We start from the raw sequence: 23,406 nt of genomic DNA on the forward strand, positions 1-23,406 counted from the left end.
TTGTCGCCTCACCGGTGCGCCCACAGGAGGGAGTGTACTGCTGCCCGGGAGATGTGGATGCTGCGGTCACTGCGCGTGTTCCTGGTCGCGCGGACCGGGAGCCAGCCGGTGAGATGGCCCGGTCCTGCTACCGACCTGCGCAGCCCTGCTGTGCGCCTGTACCTTTCCCTTCCTCCCAGCCCCATGTGACTCCATCCCACCTTCCCCGACAGCGTTGCCTCTGCCCCGTCCAGCCCCAGTGCATCCCCCTCTTTCCACACTTTCCCCTCCCTAAAGTCTCCTCCCTGCCCGTGTGCCCTCCACCCGCTGGAGTTCGCTGCTTCCTGCTTCTCATTCCTTTCTTACCCCATCCAGGCCGGGTCCCTTCTGCATCAGTCGCCCCAGCCACGGCACACATTTCATGCTGGGCCATGTCTGTCTGCCTCGGCCTCCAGCAAGGAGCTCCTCATGAAACTGCGGCGGAAAACAGGCTACTCTTTTGTAAATTGCAAGAAAGCTCTGGAGACTTGTGGCGAGGACCTCAAACAGGTGTGTGTGTGGAGGGGTGCAGGGCGGAGTACTAGAGCTCCACCTCAGACTCTTGGGGCGGTCAGGCTAGGGAGCGTAAAAGACCTGCTGTCCAGTGTCAATAATGACACAGCCATAGGTGGAAATCTGGGTTAAATGACAACCTTGGCCTTGACATTGTCTTATTTGGAAGCAATTGAATATACAGGATTAACAAATCCTATTTCATGCAAGACTGTTACGGTGTTTTTTGTTGCCTGGAGCTGAAAGGTTTGTGCGAGCTTTGGAGTCAGACCCATAAAGAGTCAAATTTTGGTGCCATCACACTAACTGTCTGACTTTACACATCTTAATCTTTCAGAGTTGGGTAGTTTTCGTCTGTATAGCCATGCGTCTCTTAACTAGGAAGATACATTCTGAGAAATGCATCATTAGGAGGTTTTGGCTTATGCACATCCTAAAGTACTTACACAAACCTAGATGGTACAGTGTACTACAATCTAGGCTATATGGAATAGCCGGTTGCTCCTGGGGTACAAGCCTTTACAGATTGTTACTGGACTGAATATAGTGGTAATATGTATCTAAACATAGAAAAAGTACAGTAAATAGGTATAAAAGATGAAAAATGATACATCTCCATAAGGGAACTTATGTATGGAGCTTGCAGGACTGGAAGTTGCCGTGGGTGAGTCAGTGAGTGGTGAGTGAATGTGAAGGCCTGCCTTAGGACACTACGGTATACTACAGTAGACTTTATAAATACAGTACATGTAGGCTACATTAAATTTATAAGAAATGCTTTTCTTCAATCATAACCTTGATATAACATTTTTCTTTTGTAAACTTTATTTTTATTTTTTTACCAGGAACATCAGCAAAGGGGATATTTTATAAACTTTAACATGTTTTAAACTTTTGGACCCTTGTAATAACACCGTAAAACACATATTGTACAGCTGTGCCAAAATATTTTTCTTTATGCACCTATTCTGTAAGCTTTTGTCTGTTTTTAAAATTTTAAACTTTTTTTTAACTTAAAAGGTTGTTTTGTTAAAAACTGAGACACTAACACATACAGCTTAGGCCTACATAAGAGCAGGGTCATCAATAACACTGTGTTCCACTTCCACATCTTGTCCGGCTGGAAGGTCTTCAGGGGCACTAACAGGCATGGACCATCATCTCCTGTGATAACAATGTTTTCTTCTGGAATACCTCCTGAAGGACCTGCCTGAAGCCGTTTCACTGTTAATTTTTTTTTTTTTTTTTTTTTGAGATGGAGTCTTGCTTTGTCACACAGGTTGGAGTGCAATGGCGCAATCCATCTTGGCTCACTGCAACCTCCGCCTCCTGGGTTCAACAGATTCTCCTGCCTCAGCCTTCTGAGTAGCTGAGACTACAGGTGTGCACCACCACACTTGGGTAATTTTTGCATTTGTAGTAGAGACAGGGTTTCACCATGTTGGCCAGGCTGGATTTGAACTCCTGGCCTCAAGTGATACACGTGACTCAGCCTCCCAAAGTGCCAGGATGACAGGCATGAGCCACTGTGCCTGGCCTAAATATTTTTTTTTTATAAGTTGGAGTACACTCTAAAATAACAATAAAGTATATGTATAGTAAATACATAAGACAGTAACATAGTTGTTAATTATTGTTTCAAGTATCATGTACTGTATGTGATTGTGCATGCTATACTTTAATAGGACTGGCAGCACAGAAGTTTTCTTTACCCTAGTATTGCCGCAAACATGTAGGTAATACATTGCCCTACAATGTTAGGAGGGCCACAGTGTCACTAGACAATAGGAATTTTTCAGCTCCATTATAACTTATGGGACCATCATTATATGTGCAGTCCATCATTGCCAGAAATATTGTTATGTGGTGCATAACTGTATAAAGAAAATACAACTGTGTGCCCCATAGGGTTGTTGTGAAGATTAAATTGATCCAAGGCACCAGTTATAATAATACCGGATATTTGGCATTTAGTGGTAGACTGCCAATAAAGGATAGATTACTTTAGTTTCTATTAGAGAATTTAGGGGAAGCAGAATCAGGAAACCTGAGCATATCTTAGAACTATATGTAGTTCTAAATTCTGTGACTTTGTTGTCTGCTCTTTTTCTTCTCAATTTATAGGCAGAGATCTGGCTCCACAAGCAGGCCCAGAAGGAGGGCTGGAGCAAAGCTGCCAAGCTCCAAGGGAGGAAGACCAAGGAAGGCCTGATTGGACTGTTGCAGGAAGGAAACACAACTGTATTAGTAGAGGTGAGTTGTTGGAAATTCCAGACACCAAGAACAATGTCCCTTGGGTGTAAAGCTTGTAGTAGGCCCTTTATATTCTTGAAAAAGAAATCTGTTTGAGAACCATAAAGGGTAGTTGAAGTTAAACTCATGAAACCTCTGATATTGGTTACGAATTAATTTCAGTATAGAAATGTACTGGTGTGTTGATGAGAAATGGCCTGCAGTCTAGAATATTACTCCTGAATGTGAGTCTGATGCAGCCTTACACTTTGTCACTGATTGTTTCCTGGAACAGTTAGATTACAAAGTTAATTATATTAATTGTTGCTGAATAGAGAGCAGCTATGTTAGAGGAGGTTTTGGGGCCATAATTGGTGAAGAATCAGATGTGGATTAGTTTAGAGTGAGAGATAGGGATGAACAAGGTAATAGCGCAAGTGGTTTGGAGTTGGAAGGGCTGGAGAATGAGGCAATGATGGTGTGCAGCCATAGATGAGTGGTGAACTTCTGGTGAGTCCTTCAGGACATTATTGAACCATCCTCTAAATATACAGGCTATTGCTAACTCACTGGCCCAGCATGAATCACTTCATTCCGTTTCAAACTAGGAGAGGAACTGTAGCTTTAAATTTTTGGAGTAATTTTTTTCTGTTCAGTTTGCAGCTTGTTCTCTCAGTATCTTGATTTACTCTCCAGCCTTAAGGCACTTTTGGAAACTATCATTAAACAGCTTATACAGCAACATCAATTTGTTCCCGCAGGTAAACTGTGAGACGGATTTTGTTTCTAGAAATTTAAAATTTCAACAGTTGGTCCAGCAAGTAGCCCTTGGAACCATGATGCATTGTCAGAATTTAAAGGATCAACTGTCTACATACAGTAAAGTGAGTTTGGGGTTTGTCTCCAGTATGCTGAATTTGCTCTCCTCTTTGGGTCTTTGCTGTTCCTTTTTTAGACATTCTCATGTCTCATTCCCTTCTCATCGCTGCTTAAATGCTATCTCTTTGCACAGGATTACCCTTTTCCCTGTTGCTATATCCCCTTATCGTGCTTCATTTAAAATTTTTTGTTATAGTGCTTATATATTACATTTTAATTTACCTATATGTTATCTGCCTTCCCCAATAGAATGTAACCTTTAAGAAGCAGGGAATTTGTCTTTTCACTACTTGGTGAAAGAGAATTGGGCCCACTACTTAGTTGGAGCTTAATCAATCTTTTTCAGATGAATGAATGAATGAATGCCAGTGGAATGAATGGAGTTAGCTACATCAAGTGAAGCCATCTGAGGCTTTGTATTTATAAATTTGGAATGGTCTTTTTTTTGTCTTTTTGAGATAAGGTCTCACTCTGTCGCCCAGGCTAAAGTACAGTGGCGCAGTCTCGGCTCACTGCAACCTCAGGTGCCGGGTTCAAGCGATTCTCCTGCCTAAGCCTCCTGAGTAGCTGAGATTACAGGTGCCTGTCACAGTGCCGGGCTAAATTTTTTTTTATTTTGAGACGGAGTTTCACTCTTGTTGCCTAGGCTGGAGTGCAATGGCGCAATCTTGGCTCACCACAACTTCTGCCTCTCAGGTTCAAGCGATTCTCCCGCCTCAGCAGGCATGTGCCACCACGCCTGGCTAATTTTTTGTTTTTAGTAGAGATAGGGTTTCTCCATGTTGGTCATGCTGGTCTCGAACTCCCGACCTCAGGTGATCCTCCCACGTCGGTCTCCCAAACTGCTGGGATTATAGGCGTGAGCCACCATGCCCAGCCTGGAATGGTCTTAGGAAAGAATTTCTAAATAAAGATATTGGAAAAGGCATAATTTAGGAAAATAAGCATATTCTTATCCATAGAGGCATCAAGGAAGGAAATATATCATTCTGTCTTTGACTCAGGCTTATTGCCAAGGCAAAATGAACCAACCACTCACAGTAATTTTTTTGAGTTTATTACCAACTTTTAAATCTTCTTCTTTATCCTTCTCTTGAGATGTCTTGGTAAATGTTAATTGTTATTGACATTATGTAGTCATATGGAAAACAATAAGGTTTTTTTTATTTTTTATTTTTTTTGAGATGGAGTTTCACTCTAGTTTCCCAGGCTGGAGTGCAATGACACAATCTTGGCTCACTGCCACCTGTGCCTCCTGGGTTCAAATGATTCTCCTGCCTCAGCCTCCCAAGTAGCTGGGATTACAGACATGTGCCACCTCGCCTGGCTAATTTTGTATTTTTAGTAGAGAGTTTCTCCATGTTGGGCAGGCTGGTCTCGAACTCCTGACCTCAGGTGATCCACCCACATTGGCCTCCCAAAGTGCTGGGATTATAGGTGTGAGCCACTGCACCCGCCCTTATTTATTTATTTATTTATTTTTGAGGCAGAGTCTCACTCTGTCGCCCAGGCTGGAGTGCAGTGGTGTGATCTCAGCTCACTACAAACTCTGCCTCCTGGGTGCAAGTGATTTTCCTGCCTCAGCCTCCCAAGTAGCTGAGACTACAGGTGCCCACTACCACACCCAGCTAACTTTTGTGTTTTTAATAGAGACAGGGTTTCACCATGTTGGCCAGGCTGGTCCTGAACTCCTGACCTTGTGATCTGCCCACCTCGACCTCCCAAAGTGCTGGGATTACAGGTGTGAACCTCCACGCCTGGACTTTATTTTTTGAGATGGAGTCTCACTCTGTCACCCAGGCTGGAGTGCAGTGGTGTGATCTGAGCTCACTGCAACCTCCGCCTCCTGGGTTCAAGCGATTCTCCTGCCTCAGCCTCCCTAGTAGCTGGGACTACAGGTGCGCCACCACACCCAGCTGATTTTGTTCCAGACTGGAGTGCAGTGGTGCAATCTTGGCTCACTGCAGCCTCCCCGTCCCAGGTTCAAACGATTCTCTTGCTTGAGCCTCTCAAGTAGCTGGGATTAGAGGCATGTGCCATCACGCCCAGCTAATTTGTATTTTTAGTTGAGATGGGTTTTCTTCATGTTGGTCAGGCTGGTCTTGAACTCCCGACCTCGGGTGATCCACCCGCCTTGGCCTCCCAAAGTGCTGGGATTACAGGGGTGAGCCGCCCAGCCCCTTCTCCTTTTTATTTAGTGATTTATTCAGCACTAACATTGACTCATGGGTTTATTTTATACAATAAGCTATAATTCGTTATTCATTTTAATGCTCAAATTATCTGCAGATTTGACCAATGCAAGCTGACTTTAATGTTCTTTGATATGTCCTTATCATTTTCTGAGTATTTTCTTACATTTTGGCTTTTTTTGTTTATTCTTATTTTTGGGGTTTATGTCATACTTTCCTTTCCCCAACTGTGGAATGGGCCACTTCTTCAAGGAGTCCTGGTCCTTTTTAGCTGGGGAATAGCTTTTAGAAACCAAGATGTGAATATTAAGTGTGTTTGTTTCTACTGAGAAGTCATTTGTTTTTTTAGTGACAAAGTGCAGGCGTGGGTGAATGTGGTTCAATTCTTCCTTTTTCATAGCAGCTTCAATACGTTTACTATTTTACCTATTTACTCAGTGTGACAATATATTTACAAAATTGTTTCCAAATTGCTACACCTGATCACTGCAAATAATAAAAATATTAAGGAGTTCAAGATTTATTTGTAGTTCTTTTTGTCTTTACATTGAAGTTAGGTGGTCAAATGACTCTATTGAGTTATTTGGATTTGGTTTCCTTCTGTGAGGTTATGTTACTCATTTGAAACATAGTTTTATATTTCTTTGTAGTCAGTATTTATTTTCACACCAAATATGTGTTGACTTTATTTTTTAAATGGGTGGGTTTTGTTTTTTTTTTTCTTTTTTGGTTGGGCACAGTGGCTCATGCCTGTAATCCTAGCACTTTGGGTTTTTTGTTTGTTTGTTTATTTTTTAAATCTTTTTTATATTAATAGAGATGAGGTTTCACCATGTTGGCCAGGCTGGTCTCGAACTCCTGACCTTAGGGTGATCCACCTGACTTGGCCTCCCAAAGTGCTGAGATTACAGGTGTGAGCCACCGTGCCCAGACAGCCAGAGTTAATTTTATTTTTGAATACATAAAATACATTAACAAAGTCCTCAAAAGCACAGTGACTCTTGCCTGTAATCCTAGCACTTTGGGAGGCTGAGGTGGGCGGATCATGAGGTCAGGAGATCGAGACCATCCTGGCTAACACGGTGAAACCCCGTCTCTACTGAAAAAATACAAAAAATTAGCCGATGTGTTTGCTTGCGCCTTAGTCCTAGCTACTTGGGAGGCTGAGGCAGGAGAATTGCGTCAACCCGGGAGGCAGAGGTTGCAGTGAGCCGAGATTGCGCCACTGCACTCCAGCATGGGTGACAAAGTGAGACTCCATCTCAAAAAAAAGAAAAAAAAAAAGTTAAAACTCAAAAAAAAAAAAAGGATACTCAGAGAAGTCTTACTGTTCCCATCCACCCCTTTAGATAACCAGTGTCATTGGATTATGGTTATCCTTTCAGTATTTCTTTTTGTAAAAATAAGCATATTTATACAAATACTTCTTTCTTGCACAAATAATATACTATGTACACTTATAATTTGCTTTTTTGACTTAATAATGTATCCTGAAAATATTCCATAGCAATTCATGAAGGTCATTCTTTTTATTTTTTCCAACTGCATAGTATTCTGTTGTGTGGATGCGCTATAGTTTATTCAACCAATCTCCTGTGTTTGGGCATTTAGGCTGTTTCTAAAATTTTATGATTGGAAATAATTGTCCAGTGAATAATCTTGTACAGTATTATTGCAAGTATATCATCAAGGTAAAGTCCTAGAAATAGGATTGCAGGGTCAAAGGATAAATGCATAGGTAGTTTTATTAGATATTACTCAATTTCTCACTATTGGATTTGTACCATTTTGCATTCCCGTCAACAATCTGCAAGTCTAGTTCTAACATTTTATGATTGTATGAAAATATTGTTCTTGGCTGGACGCAGTGGCTCATGCCTGTAAACCTAGCACTTTGGGAGGTCGAAGCAAGTGGATCACTTGAGGTCAGGGGTTCAAGACCAGCCTGGCTGACGTGGTGAAACCATGTCTCCACTAAAAAAGATATAAAAATTAGCCAGGCATGGTGGTGCATGCCTGTATTCCCATCTACTCAGGAGGCTGAGGCAGGAGCCTCCTGAGCTTGAACTCAGGAGGCAGAGGTTGCAGTAAGCCGAGATCATGCCACTGCACTCTAGCCTGGGTGACAGAGTGAGACTCCATCTCAAAAAAAGGAAAATACTGTTCTTGACCAGGTGCAGTGGCTCACGCCTGTAATCCGAGCACTTTGGGAAGCTGAGGCAGGAGGAGGATCTCTTCAGCCAGGAGTTTGAGACCAGCCTGAGCAACATAGGGAGACCCCCATCTCTATATTTAAAAGAAAAAATAATTGTTCTTGATTTCTAGGAAATTACATTCGAAGAAGTTAGGCTGGAGGATGAGAGTGGAATGTAATTGGGGGTGGTCCAGTGATAAAATATTTATAAAGATAGAACTGTTACCAATTTTTACCATCCTTGGCTTAATGAAAATATTGTCTATACTTAGTTGTCTTAAATAATTTTCTTAGAAATAGACTATTTTTGCCTATTCTCTTGATAATTTGAATAGTACAGAATCACTTCATGTTTGTTTTCTTTGTGCACTTAGGGTTTCTTGAATTCCTCTGAGCTTTCTAGACTTCCGGCGGGGCCTGACAGAGAAGGCTCACTCAAGGATCACTTGGCTTTAGCAATTGGTGAGTATTTGTAAAGGTTCTGGAAACTGGAAATCTTGTTCCTCCAAATCTAGGTCAAGAATCGTGTGCCTACAAGGGTCAGATGATATGAATGTTAGAAGTGGTTTGTTAGATGTTAGGGAACATTAGGCATCTTGAAGAGCTTATACCCTGCTGGAGGAAGTCCCATCATCAAGCTCTAACCAGTTGTTACATCTAGGGAAACAGAATCCTGGCATCATCAGAATTTCTAAATTCCTTAAAAGTATTTAGATTTGTATCCAAAATCTCATGCATTTTGGCTGTTGGCAACTAATTAAAATTATTTTCATCAACTATGCCAACAAAACAAAGCATGTCTTTAGGCAGAGATGGCCTTTTGACTTCCAGCTGAGTACCTTTGTATATGCTATAGGGAACATAGTACATTAAAGATGATTTCCTCTTCTTCATAAAGGGTTGCAGGACAGTTGAGAGATATCGTATTTAGGAATTTTATCTTTCTTTTGAAAAAAAATCCGATTGTGAATTTGTAAGGATACATTCTTTTAAAGCCTGCTGGCTGTAGGAACCACATGTAGATCATTGTGGTGGGACTAGTGGGGATCTTGCTTTCTTCCTAAGTATCCTTGATGGAGGGAGGGTGGTTGGAGCTTGCTGGGAATTTACTCTTCATCTGAAGTTTCCAGTCAAGGCATCAATTCTGTTTTTATCAGGTCATTTTGTATTATCTATGATGTTTCAATGAGTCATGGGTGAGAAACCAGGCAGACAGCTATGTATGGGGCTTATTAGGAAATTCTGGAAGGGCTGGGTGTTTTCAGCCTTGTCAGTTTCTGGGAATTAACTAATGGGTAGATGCTTCGAGCTATTTTAAAATTCGTTTTGGTTTCTGGATTCTCCTTTTTCATGACTTTTAGATATTACTAAATATGGCTAATCTGGGCATATTTATACAGACCTTTTTGTTTATTCTCCTACCCCTTTCTACCTTTTGGCTTATTTGGACTTCTGTTAGAAGGGAATAGCATCCTGAGAGAAAGGAGAAAAATTACAATTACAATCTGTTTAATGTTCTCATAAATAACTCTGAAAATGTTATCTTTTTATTTTTGATGAGACGAAATTGAAACTATCAGATGACATGGGGCTTTGACTTTTTCCTGATACAGGGATGATCACGAGTTGTCTGTGTCAGTTATGGAGTATTCAGGATGGTGGGAAAAAGCACTTAATTGCTTTGGAGTCAGATCTGAGTTTTAATTCTAGCTCTGCCTTGTGTTGTTGGCTGGGTTACTTAAGTTCTGTAAACCTAAGCTTATTGTAATAATAGCTAGCTTTTGAGTGCTCACTATGTGCCAGATACTATAGTTAATGCTTTTACATATATTATTTAGTTGGTGCTTCATAAAGGTATTCTTCACTTACCCCACTCTCACCTCCCCCATATCCCTTTTCCTCTTTATATAAAAACTGAAAATGGTGTCTCTCCATCTTACTGCATATCCTGTATAAATGCAAAGGGACTGTCTTCTGAACTGGGCCTCTTCTGTGCATATTTTGGTACAATCACAAACATCATAATTTGTTGGTGTGTTGGTTTTTTGTTTTTTGCTTTCTTTTAATAGGAAAACTGGGAGAAAACATGACTCTTAAACGAGCTGCGTGGGTGAAGGTGCCATCTGGGTTCTACGTTGGCTCTTATGTCCACGGAGTAATGCAGAGTCCCTCCCTTCACAACCTGGTGCTGGGGAAGTATGGGGCCCTGGTCATCTGCGAGACGTCTGAACAGAGCACAAACCTTGAAGACCTTGGCCGCCGCCTTGGGCAGCATGTGGTGGGCATGGCCCCTCTCTCTGTTGGCTCCCTGGATGATGAGCCTGGGGGAGAGGCAGAGACCAAGATGCTGTCCCAGCCGTACTTGCTGGATCCCTCCATTACCCTGGGGCAGTATGTGCAGCCTCAGGGAGTGTCAGTAGTAGACTTTGTGCGGTTTGAATGTGGAGAAGGTGAAGAGGCAGCAGAAACTGAATAGGTTCCAGAGACTTTTGGCCCAGGAGGAGTATTTGTTTTTAGCTTTGGACATCATTACAAAAAGGATTCTTTCCCAAGCCTCTTCAGACCCAGAATTTATTTTTCATTTGAATTATAATGAGATTATAGACTTCATGGGTAAAATTATTAAATAGTTACATAATAAAAATAATTTTTTCCTTGTTTGCATAATACTGGGTTTAGCTTTTCTATGTCTTACTTGTGACAGCTTTTGAAAATAACCTTATTGATAGGCCTTACTGACATGATTGACAGTGTCTTGGAGAACGGGCATCAACAATTCTGCTGCTCCCTTCAACATAGATTTATTATGGTATTTCTGAAATTTCTAACTTACGTGTTCTGTCTTGCCCCTTTTATGACATAGAACTCTTTTGTTCTGCTTTCACTTTGCGACACTGGACCATGCTTCTGTCTTGGAACCAACCCTAGTTATATTACTTCTGCCACGTGGATTTCTTTGGGATTATTTATTCAAGCCTAGAGTTGTCTGGAAAATTTGGGTTCTTTTCTTTGTGGATGTCTGTAGCATGCTTTGAAGGCTCTCTGCGGTGGTAGACACACTGGTTCTGCTGTCATTTAATGAAATTAATAATATATACCCCTGTTTATCTTTTGGATGATGTGGTGTGGAGGGGTGGGTGGGTACTTAGGTTTCCTGGCCAGCTGTAAGGCAGATTTTGACATTCTTGTGCCAGAAACAGAAATTAGAGTAGTCCAGTTATCCAGCGACCTCACTTAACATTGCCTTTTTACTTCCCCAGTACTGAAACATTTCTTCCAATATAACGTAAAATTACCATAACGAGCAAACCCTAAATACTGAAAATGACTTCATTTGTTCATTATAGGTATCTTCATTTGAAAAGTTAAAAATGCTTTGACACATAACAGATCTGGCCATTTGGATTTCAACCTTGGAGTGTATATATGATTTCAATGATTTGCAGGTTAAATAGATTTTAGAAATAATGATCTTAAAATTTAAAACCAAGGTAGGTCCTGGTATAATATTAAACATAAAAAAAGTTATTAAACATTTTAAGCCTTGTTTTTTGGTTCTCTTCTAATTTTTCCAGATTTCTGCAGTTTTAGTGCTTTCTGCTGAGGCTTTAGCTAGAGGGCCACAGAACCCAAAAAGTGTGTGGTTAACATTTTAGGTATATAACAACCAAGGAATGCAAAGTGAGGAAAAAATGGAGAACATGCTGTGATTTGCAGACTCTATTATATCTAAATTAAGTAGCTGAATGTCAGGCAGAAATTGGTAGATAAGTTCTTTGTTGATACTGGCACTATTTGCTCTCTTTTGTGGCCTTACAGTAGGCATAGGCCTTCTTGCTTTAGAAAAGCCCCTTTTCTTTCTTCATTTGGAGCTGTTTCCAGCCAGGCAGAGCAGCAAATTGCCCTCTTGTGATGCCAAAGACAGATACAAAGTCGGGTTCAGAGAGGTAATTCTAAAAGAGAAAACAAATTTTCTAGTTAGAAGGAAGACATGGCATCATTGCTAACAGAGGTGGGGAAAGTCAGAGCAAGAGGGAGTTCTAGGTAGATCCTTGAAGAGGGAAGTAGAATGAATTTCTCAGAAAGACTCTTAGAGATTTAAATTATTCATTGGAGAGGTGTTCTTCAGGTCACAGAGTCCCATTTCGGCCTGCTGCAGAAGCTTACTGGATTCATTGCACTCACAGTGCCAGCAGGGACCAGTTTCTTGCCAGAAGACAATAAATGGGTTATGTATTAAGGATGAATTATAGACATCACATTTTGGCAGAATGAAGAACTAAATTGAGCCAAGGTTTTCCGCCCATAGCCACCATTTTTACCCAGAATTTTTCAAATGCATGATCAGGTGGATCTTATTGAGCACAAAATTCTCCTAAACATTTACTTAATGATGTATTGCATATATGTATACAAGTAAAGATTATGAATATATGGTCTCTGCTTTCAAGAAAATTGTAGTCCAGATACTTAAGAGTTGCCTAGATAAGACATTGTGGGAAATCCAGAGTCCCTTCCCAAGTCAACTTCTTCAAGGGGAAAAGAAATTTATTCTTTTTTTTTTTTTGAGATGGAGTCTCACACCATCACCTGGGCTGGAGTGCAATGGCACGATATCGGCTCACTGCAACATCCGGCTCCCTGGTTCACGTAATTCTGCCTCAGCCTCCCAAGTAGCTGGGATTACAGGCACATACCATCCCACCTGGCTAATTTTTTGTATTTTTAGTAGAGACAGGGTTTCACTATGTTGGCCAGACTGGTATTGAAATCCTGACCTTGTGATCCTCCAGCCTTGGCCTCCCAAAGTGCTGGAATTACAGGTATGAGCCACCATGCCTGGCTAGAAATTTATTTTTTTAACTCAAATATGTTAATTCATTCAAGCAAAACTTAAGAGTGCTTGCTATTAGCTAGGCACTGTTGTACGTGCTGAGAAGCTGAGACTGTGATGGTGAACGAGCCAGACAAAGGTCCTTCCTTTTAAGGATATTACTAGAGGGGGAGATAGGCAGTGAACAAGTATACAGGGTCTGGAGCAGGTATGGGAAGCAGTATTAGGGTGGTCAGGAAATGCCTCCCTGGGGAGGTGATGTTGGGGCTGAGACCTACATGATGAGAAGGTGCTGGTGCTGTGATGATTTGGGAGAAGGATTTTTTTTCAGGCATGAGCACTAGCGAGTGTAAAGGCTTAAAGGCTGGAATACCCATGTTTAAGGAACAGAAAAGCAGCCACTGCCCTGGCCAAAGGGTAGTAAGTGAAGAGGGTGTTGGTATATGAAATGCAGTCAGAGAGGTAGGCCAGATTGTATAGGCCTTCAGATTCTTTTTTTAAGTGTAGTGAGAAGCTATTTGAGGTGTTTTAAACAGGACAGTGCCATATGTTTTAAAAGATCCCTTTGGCTGTTGCGTGGGAAACGGATTGTAGGAACAGGTGGAAAACAGTTGGACCGTAGTAAGTAGTCCATGATAGCTGGACTAGACTAGTAGCAGAGAGATGGAGTGGACAGAAGCTAGCTGATAGATTGATGTAGGTGGAGAGAAAAGAAGAAAGAACTCTTTTTTCGGCTTGAGCTCCTGGGTAGCTCAGGTGTCCATTGAGCACCTACAACGTGTTGGAACTGTCCTAGGCCACTTACTGAGACGAGTGCTCTACTCACAGAAAGCTCTACTTACAACAGACAGTTTCTTCAGCCACTCACCTCCTTTTTGGCGGGGTTTACATCCTCAGGCAGCTCCTGATTCTGGTTTTTCATCAGAACTGCTATAGGGTAATATTTTGGCTCACTGTCATTAGAATTCAGGGAGAGGGTTTCATTCTTCATGTCCTAGGTAAGATAAGAATGTAGGCACAGGGAAAAGACTCCTCAGTGTCTGTGTGGTTACAGTTCTGAATGTGTGTAATATTTAACATTTTGATTTATGCCACTTCACCCTCTGTAATCATCTTTCAGAACAATGGTCCCCAAACCTGGTTGCATGTCAGAGTCATCTGGGAATAGTAAATATTCAGATTTTGGGGTTGTTCTTGGGAAAGCTGATTCATTAAGTCCAAGGCAAGTCCTGTATAGCCAGTTTTGCATATATGCTGTGCCTGAATCTCATTTGAATATTGGCATCACATACCTTCTCTTGATACTTTTATTTAGCCCTGCATTTCCAGCCTTTTAAAAAAGTCTTCCAGCCTCTTAAAAAAGTCATTTAAAGGCTGGAACATCAACATTAGCTTTGGAATCTGAGTTTGTAGAGCACAAAGGACAGAATTGCCAGATGGTTTGAACACCTGGTGCCATGCACTCCTGAGGTTAAAGAACTGCTGGATTCCTGGCCAGAGGCTCCACTTCTTTTAACCATTAAAATAGCTGTAAATGGCCTAAGTTTCTTTGGACTTCACTGTCAGAAACAAACAAAAATGTCATTTGGGTTAGAAGCTTATTATTTCTGAAAAATACTGCCAGTGACTTTAATCTCTCCCAAATGGCAGAGTTGAATAATACAACAAATTTTCATTTTTGTTGTTGGGTTTTTTTGTTGTTGTTGTTGTTCAGATGGAGTCTTGCTCTGTCACCCAGGCTGGAGTGTGCAGTGGTGTGATCTCAGCTTAATGCAACCTCGGCCTCCTGGGTTCAAGCAGTTCTCCTGTCTCAGCCTCCTGAATAGCTGGGACTACAGGCACACGCCACCACCACCAACCCCCAGGCCAATTTTCATATTTTTAGTAGAGATGGGGTTTCACCATATTGGTCAGGCTGGTCTCAGACTCCTGACCTTAGGTGATCCACCCGCCTTGGCCTCCCAATGTGCTGGGATTACAGGTGTGAAAAACCCCATTTTTGTTGTTTTTAAACAGCAAGTCTATTTGAAAACCTGGAAGTCAGGAAAATAAGGAACTTGGCTCTGAGACCTGCTCTTCTATTGATTACAAAAAATCTTTACATCAAAACAGACAACGATGGTAATACTAAGGAGGACATGAGTTTTGCCCATGAGCATTTGTAGCATTTCCAGGTTCTTTCTGACTCTGGTTGCCTGTATGGCTGCCTTCTCCAAGAGCAAAACCGACTTACAGTGGTGATTCGCATGATAGCAGCAGCATCTCCCAGCTCTTCTTTTAATTGTTCATATGATTTTCCTGCCTAAGAAGAAGAGATAGAAAACACAGGATGAGGTCTTTCTTATAGGGGGAGGGACATCTTAGGCCTGGTCTGTGTCTTCAAGAAAAACAAAAAAGCCAGGGATTCAGAAGACATTTCAAGGATAAGTAAAAATGAAAATACCCCCTTTTGGGTCCATGCAGGCTTAAAAGGTGCTTAAACATAACGTACATTCTTTGATGGTAACCCCTCAGTCCTCCCTATAAGATTTAAGAAAGAGCAGTTGAAGCCAGGCGCGGTGGCTCACGCCTTGTTATCCCAGCACTTTGGGAGGCCGAGGCGGGTGGATCACCTGAGGTCAGGGGCTCGAGACCAGCCTAACATGGTGAAACCCCATCTCTACTAAAAATACGAAAATTAGCCAGGCGTGGTGGTGCATGCCTGTAATCCCAGCTACTTGGGAAGCTGAGGCAGGAGAATTGCTTGAACCCAGGAGGCAGGGGTTGCAGTGAGCCGAGATCATGCCATTGCACTCCAGCCTGGGTGACGAGAGCGAAACTCCATCTCCAAAAAAAAAAAAAAAAAAAAGAGCTGCTTGATTAGGAGTCAGGAAACCTGGCTTTCTCTTGCTTAACTGTGACTTTAGACAAATAACTTATCATCTTAGCTTCCTTATCAATAAAACAGGAAACAATACTTCTACTGGCTATCAGGATTATAGCGAAGTTCAAAAAGATGATGTGTATGGATACAGTTTATAAACTGTTTATATTTCACACTGCTTATTGCTGAGACCTGCTGTGAATTATCTACCTGGACTTACTGCAGTGGCAGGTGAAAAAGAGGAGAAAAGTAAAATGCAGGGAGTAGGATGGGAGTAGGGAAATGAGGTCCTGGTTTCATTGAGCCGTGAATCAGTACCCCACCTTCCCGATGAGCTGTTAGTTCTAAGCTACCACTCTCTTTTCTTACACTCCAAATGTTAGGGTCCCAGGCCAGGAACCAGCCTGTGAAGATGGGAGGCTCAAACCCCTGTTTAATGATCAGGATTGGTGTGTCGGAATCTCGGCCACTGGGGTGAGTGTGCAGGTACTGCTGCGCTGTGGCAAGGGCACTCTCCTTCTCTGTGGCATTGGCCTCAGCCCCAATCCACAAGAACACCTGTTACGGGAGAGATTTCATATGTTACTGTGTTCATAGCAAGAACTAAGTACTAGATCATACACACTACCCTGTCTTTCCCCTTTCTTTCATGAGCAATTCACAGCCTCAGAAAACTTTCTCAGCATAATTTGTTCAGCAAAGAAAGGTTTTCCCAGAATCAGCTTGTTCTTCATCATTTTAATTGCTGTATGTATCTTCCAGATCTGCATTTCCAAATCGGAGCTGTCTCTGAACTTCAGCTTCCTGAACACAACTTCTTGCAGAACATATCCTCTTGACTGCTCTAAGCACCTTAAAGATAACACCCTCAAGATGTAGCTCTTCTTTACTAAACTTGTATTTATCTGAATCTCCACTTTTGATAAGTAGTATCCATCTAGTCACCTAAGGCAGAAACCCCCCATATCCAGTGTGTCACCAGGGCTGACCAACTTTACCACCTAAGCATTGTCAAATCTGTCACCATCCCTCCATCCCTACTCCAGTGCCCTTATGTGGGCCCACAGTAGCTCTTACTTGACCATGACAATAGTCTACTGATCGCCTTTGTTCCCCCAAAGGCCATATCCTCTGCATGTGAAGTCCATCGCTATTGATCCTAAGATTAAAAACTGCATGATGAGAGGATAGCTTGATTTTTCCAAAGCATCCTGGGAAAATGCCCAGGATGGTGAGTTTCAAACATCACTCTGTTCTCTCTATCCCTGGCAAAAATATCCCAGACTTTCTTTTGATCACTACGGACAAAGGTTTGATTGAGTTGGGGATGGTCCAGGGCTACCCTGGGTTTATTCTAGGGTGGGGATACTACACACAAACAACCCTTACTATAGGAGTCTTTGTCATGTTTGGAGTTCTGCAGCTGTGTCTTACCTGGTCCCAGGTATCTAGGAGCATCACGTCACTGGGGTTCAGGTCATCCTGGGTGAAGTCTGTGATCTCAGTGACAATGAATTGGCCAGTCTTATTGGAACATTCAAAGAGACGAGACTGGACATCTAGGATTTCCTGCTGAAGTCTGCAATACAATCCATTTCAGGGCACCATACTGCTTAGAAATGTTTGTAAAACTGAGGTTTTAGCCTTTGTGCAATTCACAAGCCTGGCAGGCAGGGGGAGCCCAGAAGAGGAGGAGGCTGTCTTCCCATACCTTTTATCATTGGCGTAGGGAGTTTTCCCTCCCAGTAGGTCCCAGAACTGGGCTGGCTCCTGGCCCTCGGCCACAGTGTTTTCGCTGCCATCACAGAGAAAGCTGGCCAGCTCCTTAGCCACTGCCCGCTCGTCCCCGCTAGACCCCTGAGAGTGGGGCGAGGAGAGCACAGGTGTTAGTTGCAAAAGGGCATTTTGATGTGGAAAGAGAAGCATCTGAGACTAATAACTCAATGTGCTAGGCAGAATCAGCTACCAAGCCACAGTCCCTCAGCCTGGGAAGACACAGGTTTGTTCTAGTGCTGGGGAATGGGGAGGAAAACAGTGTGGGACAAAGAAAAGAACTATGCTCTGAAACCCACAGTGGGTCTTGGCAAAAGTCACCTTTGTTTCAGCTTCAGTTGGAATTTAAGCACCTACTTTTGATTTTTTTTGGGAAAAAGTATAAATTTATTTTTTAAAGTATGTACAGTATAGTATACTCTTGTGGCATACAATTCTAAGAATTTTGACAAACACATAGAATCATGTTAGTGCCACCACAGTAAAGGCACAGAACAGTTTCTTCCTCAGTCCCAAAATTATCTGGGGCTGCTACCCCTTTGGAGTCAAAGCCTCCCTGAATCCTTAACCTCTGGTAACCGCTAATCTATTCTCCATCACTATAGTTTTGCCTTTTCCAGAATGCTATAAATAGAGTCATACAATATTTAGCCTTTGAGTCTGGCTTCTTTTTCTTCGCAGAATGCATTGGAGATCTCTGTTGTGTTTACCAGTGGCTCATCCCTTTTTATTGCTGAGTAGCATTCCATCATGTGGATGTACTACTGTTTATCTATTGGGTTGTTTCCGATTATGAATAAAGGTGTTATAAACATTTGTGCAAAGGTTTTTGTTATTTTACTTAATACCTAGAAGTAGGATTGCTGGATCATATGGTAAATGATCCAGCAATGTATGGATCATTTACTTTAACTTTATGAGAAAGTGTTAACTGGGTGCAGTGGCTCACCCCTGTAATCCCAGTACTTTTGGAAACTGAGGAGGGTGGATCATCTGAGGTCAGGAGTTTAAGACCAGCCTGGGCAACATGGTGAAACCTTGTCTGTACTCAGAATACAAAAATTAGCTGGGTGTGGTGGCACATGCCTGTAATCCCAGTTACTTGGGAAACTGAGGCAGGAGAATCACTTGAACCCAGGAGGCGGAAGTTGCAGTGATCCGAGATTGCACCAGCTTGGGCAACAGCATGAGACTGTGTCAACAACAACAAAAAAAAGAAAACTGTGGAAATGTTTTCTAAAAGCTGTACCATTTTGCAGTCCTGCCAGCAGTGCATGAAAATTCCTGTTGCTCCGCATCTTTGCTCACATTCTATGTTGACAAATTTTTTTAGCCATTCTAAAAGATGTGTAGTGGTTATCTCATTGTAATTTTGATTTGCATCTCCCTAGTGACTCACGATGTTAAGCATCTTTCCCTATTCAATTCTTTTTTGTAAAACAATTTTAGCATATGTTATTTTATTTTTCTTGAGACGGAGTCTTGCTGTGTCACCCAGGTTGGAGTGCAGTGGCGCAATCTTGGCTCACTGCAACCTCTACCTGCCAGATTCAAGCAATTTTCCTGCCTCTGCCTCATGAGTAGCTGGGATTACAGGCGAGCACCACCATGCCTGGTTAATTTTTTGTATTTTTAGTAGAGATGGTGTTTTACCAGGCTGGCTAGGCTGGTCTTGAACTCCTGACCTCATTATCCACCTGCCTTGGCCTCCCAAAATGCTGTGATTACAGGTGTGATTCACGGCACCTGGCCTAGTGTATTGTCATGCACTATTGCAATATGAATTGACTTCATATTTTGTATTTTTGTTCTGTATTAGTGCCTGTCTGTTAGAGTCCACCAAACTCACATGGGAAGATTGACTTATCCAGCCTCCATCTGCATAGAAGTTTATGAGATGTCTGCTGGGTGTAAGCAGGGCTTTCAGTGAGCTTCTAATTGCAGTCTGATTGTGGGGAATGTTGGTGATCCCTTTGAAGATTACTTAGGAAAAAGGCTTCTCTTTTTGAGGACTGCTCTAGCCTATTTTTTTTTTTTTTTGAGATGGAGTCTCACTCTGTCACTCAGGCTGAGTGCAGTGGCATGATCTCAGCTCACTGCAACTTCTGCCTCCCAGGTTCAAGCGATTCTTCTGCCTCAGCCTCCCAAGTAGCTGGGACTACAGGCATGCACCACCACGCCCAGCTAATTTTTGTATTTTTAGTAGAGATGTGTTTTCATGTTGGCCAGGCTGATCTCAAACTCCTGATCTCATGATTTGCCTACCTTCGCCTCCCAAAATGCTGGGATTACAGACACCGCACCTGACTTTTTTTCTTTTTTTAATATGGAATGCTTCATGATTTGCATGCCATCCTTGCGCAGGGACCATGCTAATCTTCTCTGTATCGTTCCAATTTTAGTATATGTGCTGCTGAAGTGAGCACTCCAGCCTACTCTAGGTCCTCTGACCTTGCTGACAGGAGGAGGGGAGTGTGGGTCTGGGCTCCGAGGGGCTGGTCTGACCCCTGGGCCCAGCCATCCTACCTTGCCATACCACAGGTAGTGTTCTGCCTGAGTTCGCAGCAGAAAGACATCATTGGAGTTTAGGGAGGAGGCAAAGGCTGGAACCTCCACTGCTTTGGTGTTAGATTTGTCATTTCCACGAATTTGGAAGAGTCTTACTGGAGGGTCGGGCTCGGCATTTCCCTTCTTGGAAGTCCCGCCCTAGAGAGAAAAAAAGCGGAGTCCAGATTTAAGGAGCACCGTGTGAGCAAAGTGTTAGACAAGCTGTTGTGGGGAACGTGAATGTTGTGATGCTGTGTTTGCCCTTGAGAAGCTTCTAGGCTCACTGGAAAGGGTCAGGGCTTGCTAGAGTTATGGTACCAATAATAACAGCTTTCATTCTGAGAACTTTATCACATGCCAGGCTCTGTGACTGGTGCTTTACCTACATTATTTCACTGATCCTCATGATAACTCTATGAAGTAGATGTTATTATTCTACAGTACAGATGAGGAAACTGAGACTTAGAAACTTGACTAGTATATGACAAGGCTAGGACTTGACCCCAAATTTGTGTGATATCAAGCACGTGACATTGCTTGGTAGTGCCTCAGCCAGGGCTTCATAGAAGAAGTGGGACTTGAATTTGAAAGGGCACATCTGGGCCAGCGTGGTGGCTCACACCTGCAATCCCAGCACTTTGGGAGGCCGAGGCGGGTGGATCACAAGGTCAGGAGTTTAATACTAGCCTGCCCAACATAGTGAAACCCCATCTCTACTAAAAATACAAAAATTAGCCTGGCGTGTTGGCGGGCTCCTGTAGTCCCAGCTACTTGGGAAGCTGAGGCAGGAGAATCGCTTGAACCCTGGAGGTGGAGGTTGCAGTGAGCTGAGATCGCGCCACTGCACTCCAGTCTGGGCAACAGAGTGAGACTCCATTTAAAAAAAAAAAAGAAAGAACGGGCACATCTGCAGTGGGAGGGGCATGGTATGGCACATGTGAGGTCAAATGAGGAGACCCACCTGACTGGAGTGGAAGGGGCAGGTTAGGGAGCTGAGGGCAGTGTACCTGCACAGGTAAATGGGTCAGGTTATGAAAGACCTTGAACATAATTAGATAGGGGTTCAGACTTGAAGCCCTAGGCAGTAGGGATTCACTTGACTGTCTTAGAGGGATTAACCCTCTTCTTTCTGTGTCTAGTACAAGTCTTACTCCCTACCCCATCCCTCCTCTCCTCTCCAACAGCCCCATGCTGGTTTGTTAGTTTGGAACATTCCAGCTCATGGTGTAATTTTATCAGAGCATCCTCACCTCAAAGATAACTAGCTTCCCTTTGAAGATGGCCATGAAGTGGCGTGGTTCCGTCCCCATCCTGACTCGAACCTGCACAGCGGCCCCATCAAACTGCCGATCCACCTCCACTGCCTGGAATGCTGAGGCTGCCAGCTCATCCTGTGAGGCGTGGCGGCCCTGCAATGGTGAGAGGACATGAAGGACCCATGCTTCCTGCCCCAGCTCAGTGGCCAGAGGACGTATCAGGATCCAAAGCTGAAGCCTGTGACAGGCCTACCTGCCAGATGTACAAGATGTAATGCGGCTTCCCGTTCACCTCATATGTGTAGAGGACCAGATAACAGTCTCCCCCATAAAAGAAGCCATACCATTGATATTCCACGGGGACCAGCTCCAGGTTCTCAATTCTCCAGACCTGGGCATAGAAGGAGACACCATTTTCCAGAGATGGGGGGCTGGGAGGGGGATGGGCCACGCTAAAGAGAGAATCCAGGTGGGGAAGGTGCTAACGTTTACTCCATGTTCTCTTTCTCCCTCTGCTCCTCTCCCCCTGGTGAGGACTCATTACATTTGCTTGATGTGAATCCTGAGATTAACTGGGCCATCCTGGTCAGGAGCATCCCATCATGCCTTGGTCTTTGCAAGGCTGAGCGATGATTTGAATATATCTTCCAGGTGAGATATTAGCAGCATATTTGAGGATGTGCCTTTCACCCCCCTGAAAACTCTACAGATTCACAAGACTTACAGAAGGTTGTTGAGGTGCTGAAGGGGAAAGAGAAAGCAAAGCCGACACAGAATCACCTGCACCCCTGACCCCAGCAGGCCAGAGTGCTGCTGCCTGCCCTGATGTTTGAATCATTGGGCCTACCTCAACTTTTCCGTCGCCATCATCGACCATTCTTTCCTGGGCAGCTACCTCTGGCTTCGTGTGTAGCAGAGTCACATCAAACTTATCCTGGAAAACTTTAGCTGTGGAGAAAGGGTTGGGAAAAGCCAAGTGAGTAAGAAGCGTCTGTGCCTGTCTTTCTAGAGAGACCCAGCAGTGAGAGGATGATTGGGGGCAATCTCACCAGTTTTACCAATGCTGAACGTTTTCCCCAGGCCCATGGTCTGGTCCTTTACTGACCACTTCTGGAACAGCTGCTTGAACATGGCTGACTCAGCACCATCGTTGACAGTCTCCACGTTGGTGCTGCTGGGGTAGCCCTTCATCTTGATGAAGCCCTGTAGAGCCACCCATTCCCAAAGGCAGGTCAGTCGTGGAGTATACTGAGTTCTTTGCTTGTCTGGTAATTCACCTCTTTGAAGGTGCATAATAAGATCCCTCCCTCTGGGAGTCAGAGTCAGATTCTAACTCACTTCTGTCTAAGGACCAAGTTACTTGCCTAAAAAAAATGACTGAGTGGAACATTTTGGGATCTCTTTATTGGCTTGTGGTGATTATGATTATTTTTTGGAAGATTATCCTGTGTTCTTTCAGCACTTTTGTACTTACTTTCTATCGCATTTGTTTGCTGATTTATTGCTTTGTAAATGCATCTTGCTTAGTTCATCTGCGTGGATCTGCACAAATATAAGCTCCTTGAGGACAGGGCCATTAACCTTGATAAGTGATATCTCCTTCAATAATAATAGCCACCTTTTATTGAGCAGGTGCTGTGTGCCAAATAGTGTTATGAGTGCCTTTTTTTTTTTTTTAGGCAGAGTCTTACTCTCAACCAGGCTGGAGTGCAGTGTGCGATCTCGGCTCACTGTAACCTCTGCCTCCTGGACTCAAGTGATTCTCCTGTCTTAGCACCCTGCCAAGTAGCTGGGACTACAGGCATGTGCCACCATGCCTGGCCAATTTTTTTTGTGTTTTTAGTAGAGACAGGGTTTAACCATGTTGGCCAGTCTGGTCTTGAACTCATGACCACAGGTGATCTGCCTGCCTTGGCCTCCCAAAGCGCTGGGATTATAGGCGTGAGCCACTGCGCTCAGCCCTGAGTGCTTTACAAATGATATTTAATCCTCACAATGACCCTAAGAGATGGGTATGATCCTCATGTTAGATATGGGGAAACTGAGGCCCAGTAGTCTTCCCCAGAGCACTCAGCCGGAAAAGGCAAAACCTGAATTTGAATCCC

The 23,406-nt window shown here is 43.2% G+C and overlaps 2 protein-coding genes and 1 non-coding gene across 4 annotated transcripts in view; 1 reads left to right on the top strand and 2 right to left on the bottom strand.

The window, feature by feature from the left end:
* Positions 1 to 18,312, top strand: TSFM (Ts translation elongation factor, mitochondrial). Of its 2 annotated transcripts, none has more exons than XM_012469782.2 (6): positions 1 to 108; positions 355 to 528; positions 2,656 to 2,784; positions 3,525 to 3,647; positions 8,403 to 8,490; positions 16,488 to 18,312. In XM_012469782.2, exons 1-6 carry the CDS (start codon positions 52 to 54, stop codon positions 16,562 to 16,564), a joined length of 648 nt encoding a protein of 215 aa, XP_012325205.1. In that variant the 5' UTR covers positions 1 to 51; the 3' UTR covers positions 16,565 to 18,312. The 2 variants fall into 2 exon arrangements, with proteins under 2 accessions (XP_012325205.1, XP_012325204.1); XM_012469781.2 differs by lacking the exon at positions 16,488 to 18,312 and adding an exon at positions 10,098 to 10,697.
* Positions 10,596 to 23,406, bottom strand: part of AVIL (advillin) — a 21,979-nt gene continuing 9,168 nt past the window's right edge. Inside the window, exons 10-20 of the mRNA XM_012469780.2 lie at positions 22,351 to 22,504; positions 22,149 to 22,249; positions 21,555 to 21,692; positions 21,296 to 21,454; positions 20,025 to 20,204; positions 17,437 to 17,582; positions 17,160 to 17,304; positions 16,095 to 16,283; positions 15,096 to 15,164; positions 13,731 to 13,856; positions 10,596 to 11,981 (exon numbers count right to left, since the gene is read on the bottom strand). Of these exons, the coding sequence (XP_012325203.2) occupies positions 11,868 to 11,981; positions 13,731 to 13,856; positions 15,096 to 15,164; positions 16,095 to 16,283; positions 17,160 to 17,304; positions 17,437 to 17,582; positions 20,025 to 20,204; positions 21,296 to 21,454; positions 21,555 to 21,692; positions 22,149 to 22,249; positions 22,351 to 22,504 (1,521 nt within the window). The 3' untranslated portion in view covers positions 10,596 to 11,867. The remainder of the gene's footprint in view (positions 11,982 to 13,730; positions 13,857 to 15,095; positions 15,165 to 16,094; positions 16,284 to 17,159; positions 17,305 to 17,436; positions 17,583 to 20,024; positions 20,205 to 21,295; positions 21,455 to 21,554; positions 21,693 to 22,148; positions 22,250 to 22,350; positions 22,505 to 23,406) is intronic.
* On the bottom strand, positions 19,819 to 19,924 carry LOC135275470 (U6 spliceosomal RNA). The gene has a single exon (XR_010343103.1). It is a non-coding gene; the product is annotated as a U6 spliceosomal RNA (small nuclear RNA).

The sequence above is a fragment of the Aotus nancymaae genome, unplaced genomic scaffold (assembly GCF_030222135.1).
Source record: "Aotus nancymaae isolate 86718 unplaced genomic scaffold, 86718_ANA_hifiasm-v0.15.2.pri h1tg000016l, whole genome shotgun sequence".
In the NCBI taxonomy this organism is placed as follows: domain Eukaryota; kingdom Metazoa; phylum Chordata; class Mammalia; order Primates; family Aotidae; genus Aotus; species Aotus nancymaae.

Coding starts and splice junctions, on each gene's coding strand:
- TSFM (XM_012469781.2), top strand. CDS start 52: ATGTGGATGCTGCGGTCACTGCGCGTGTTCCTGGTCGCGCGGACCGGG. Junction 529..2,655: donor GTGGCGAGGACCTCAAACAG/GTGTGTGTGTGG, acceptor CTCAATTTATAG/GCAGAGATCTGGCTCCACAA. Junction 8,491..10,097: donor TCACTTGGCTTTAGCAATTG/GTGAGTATTTGT, acceptor TTCTTTTAATAG/GAAAACTGGGAGAAAACATG.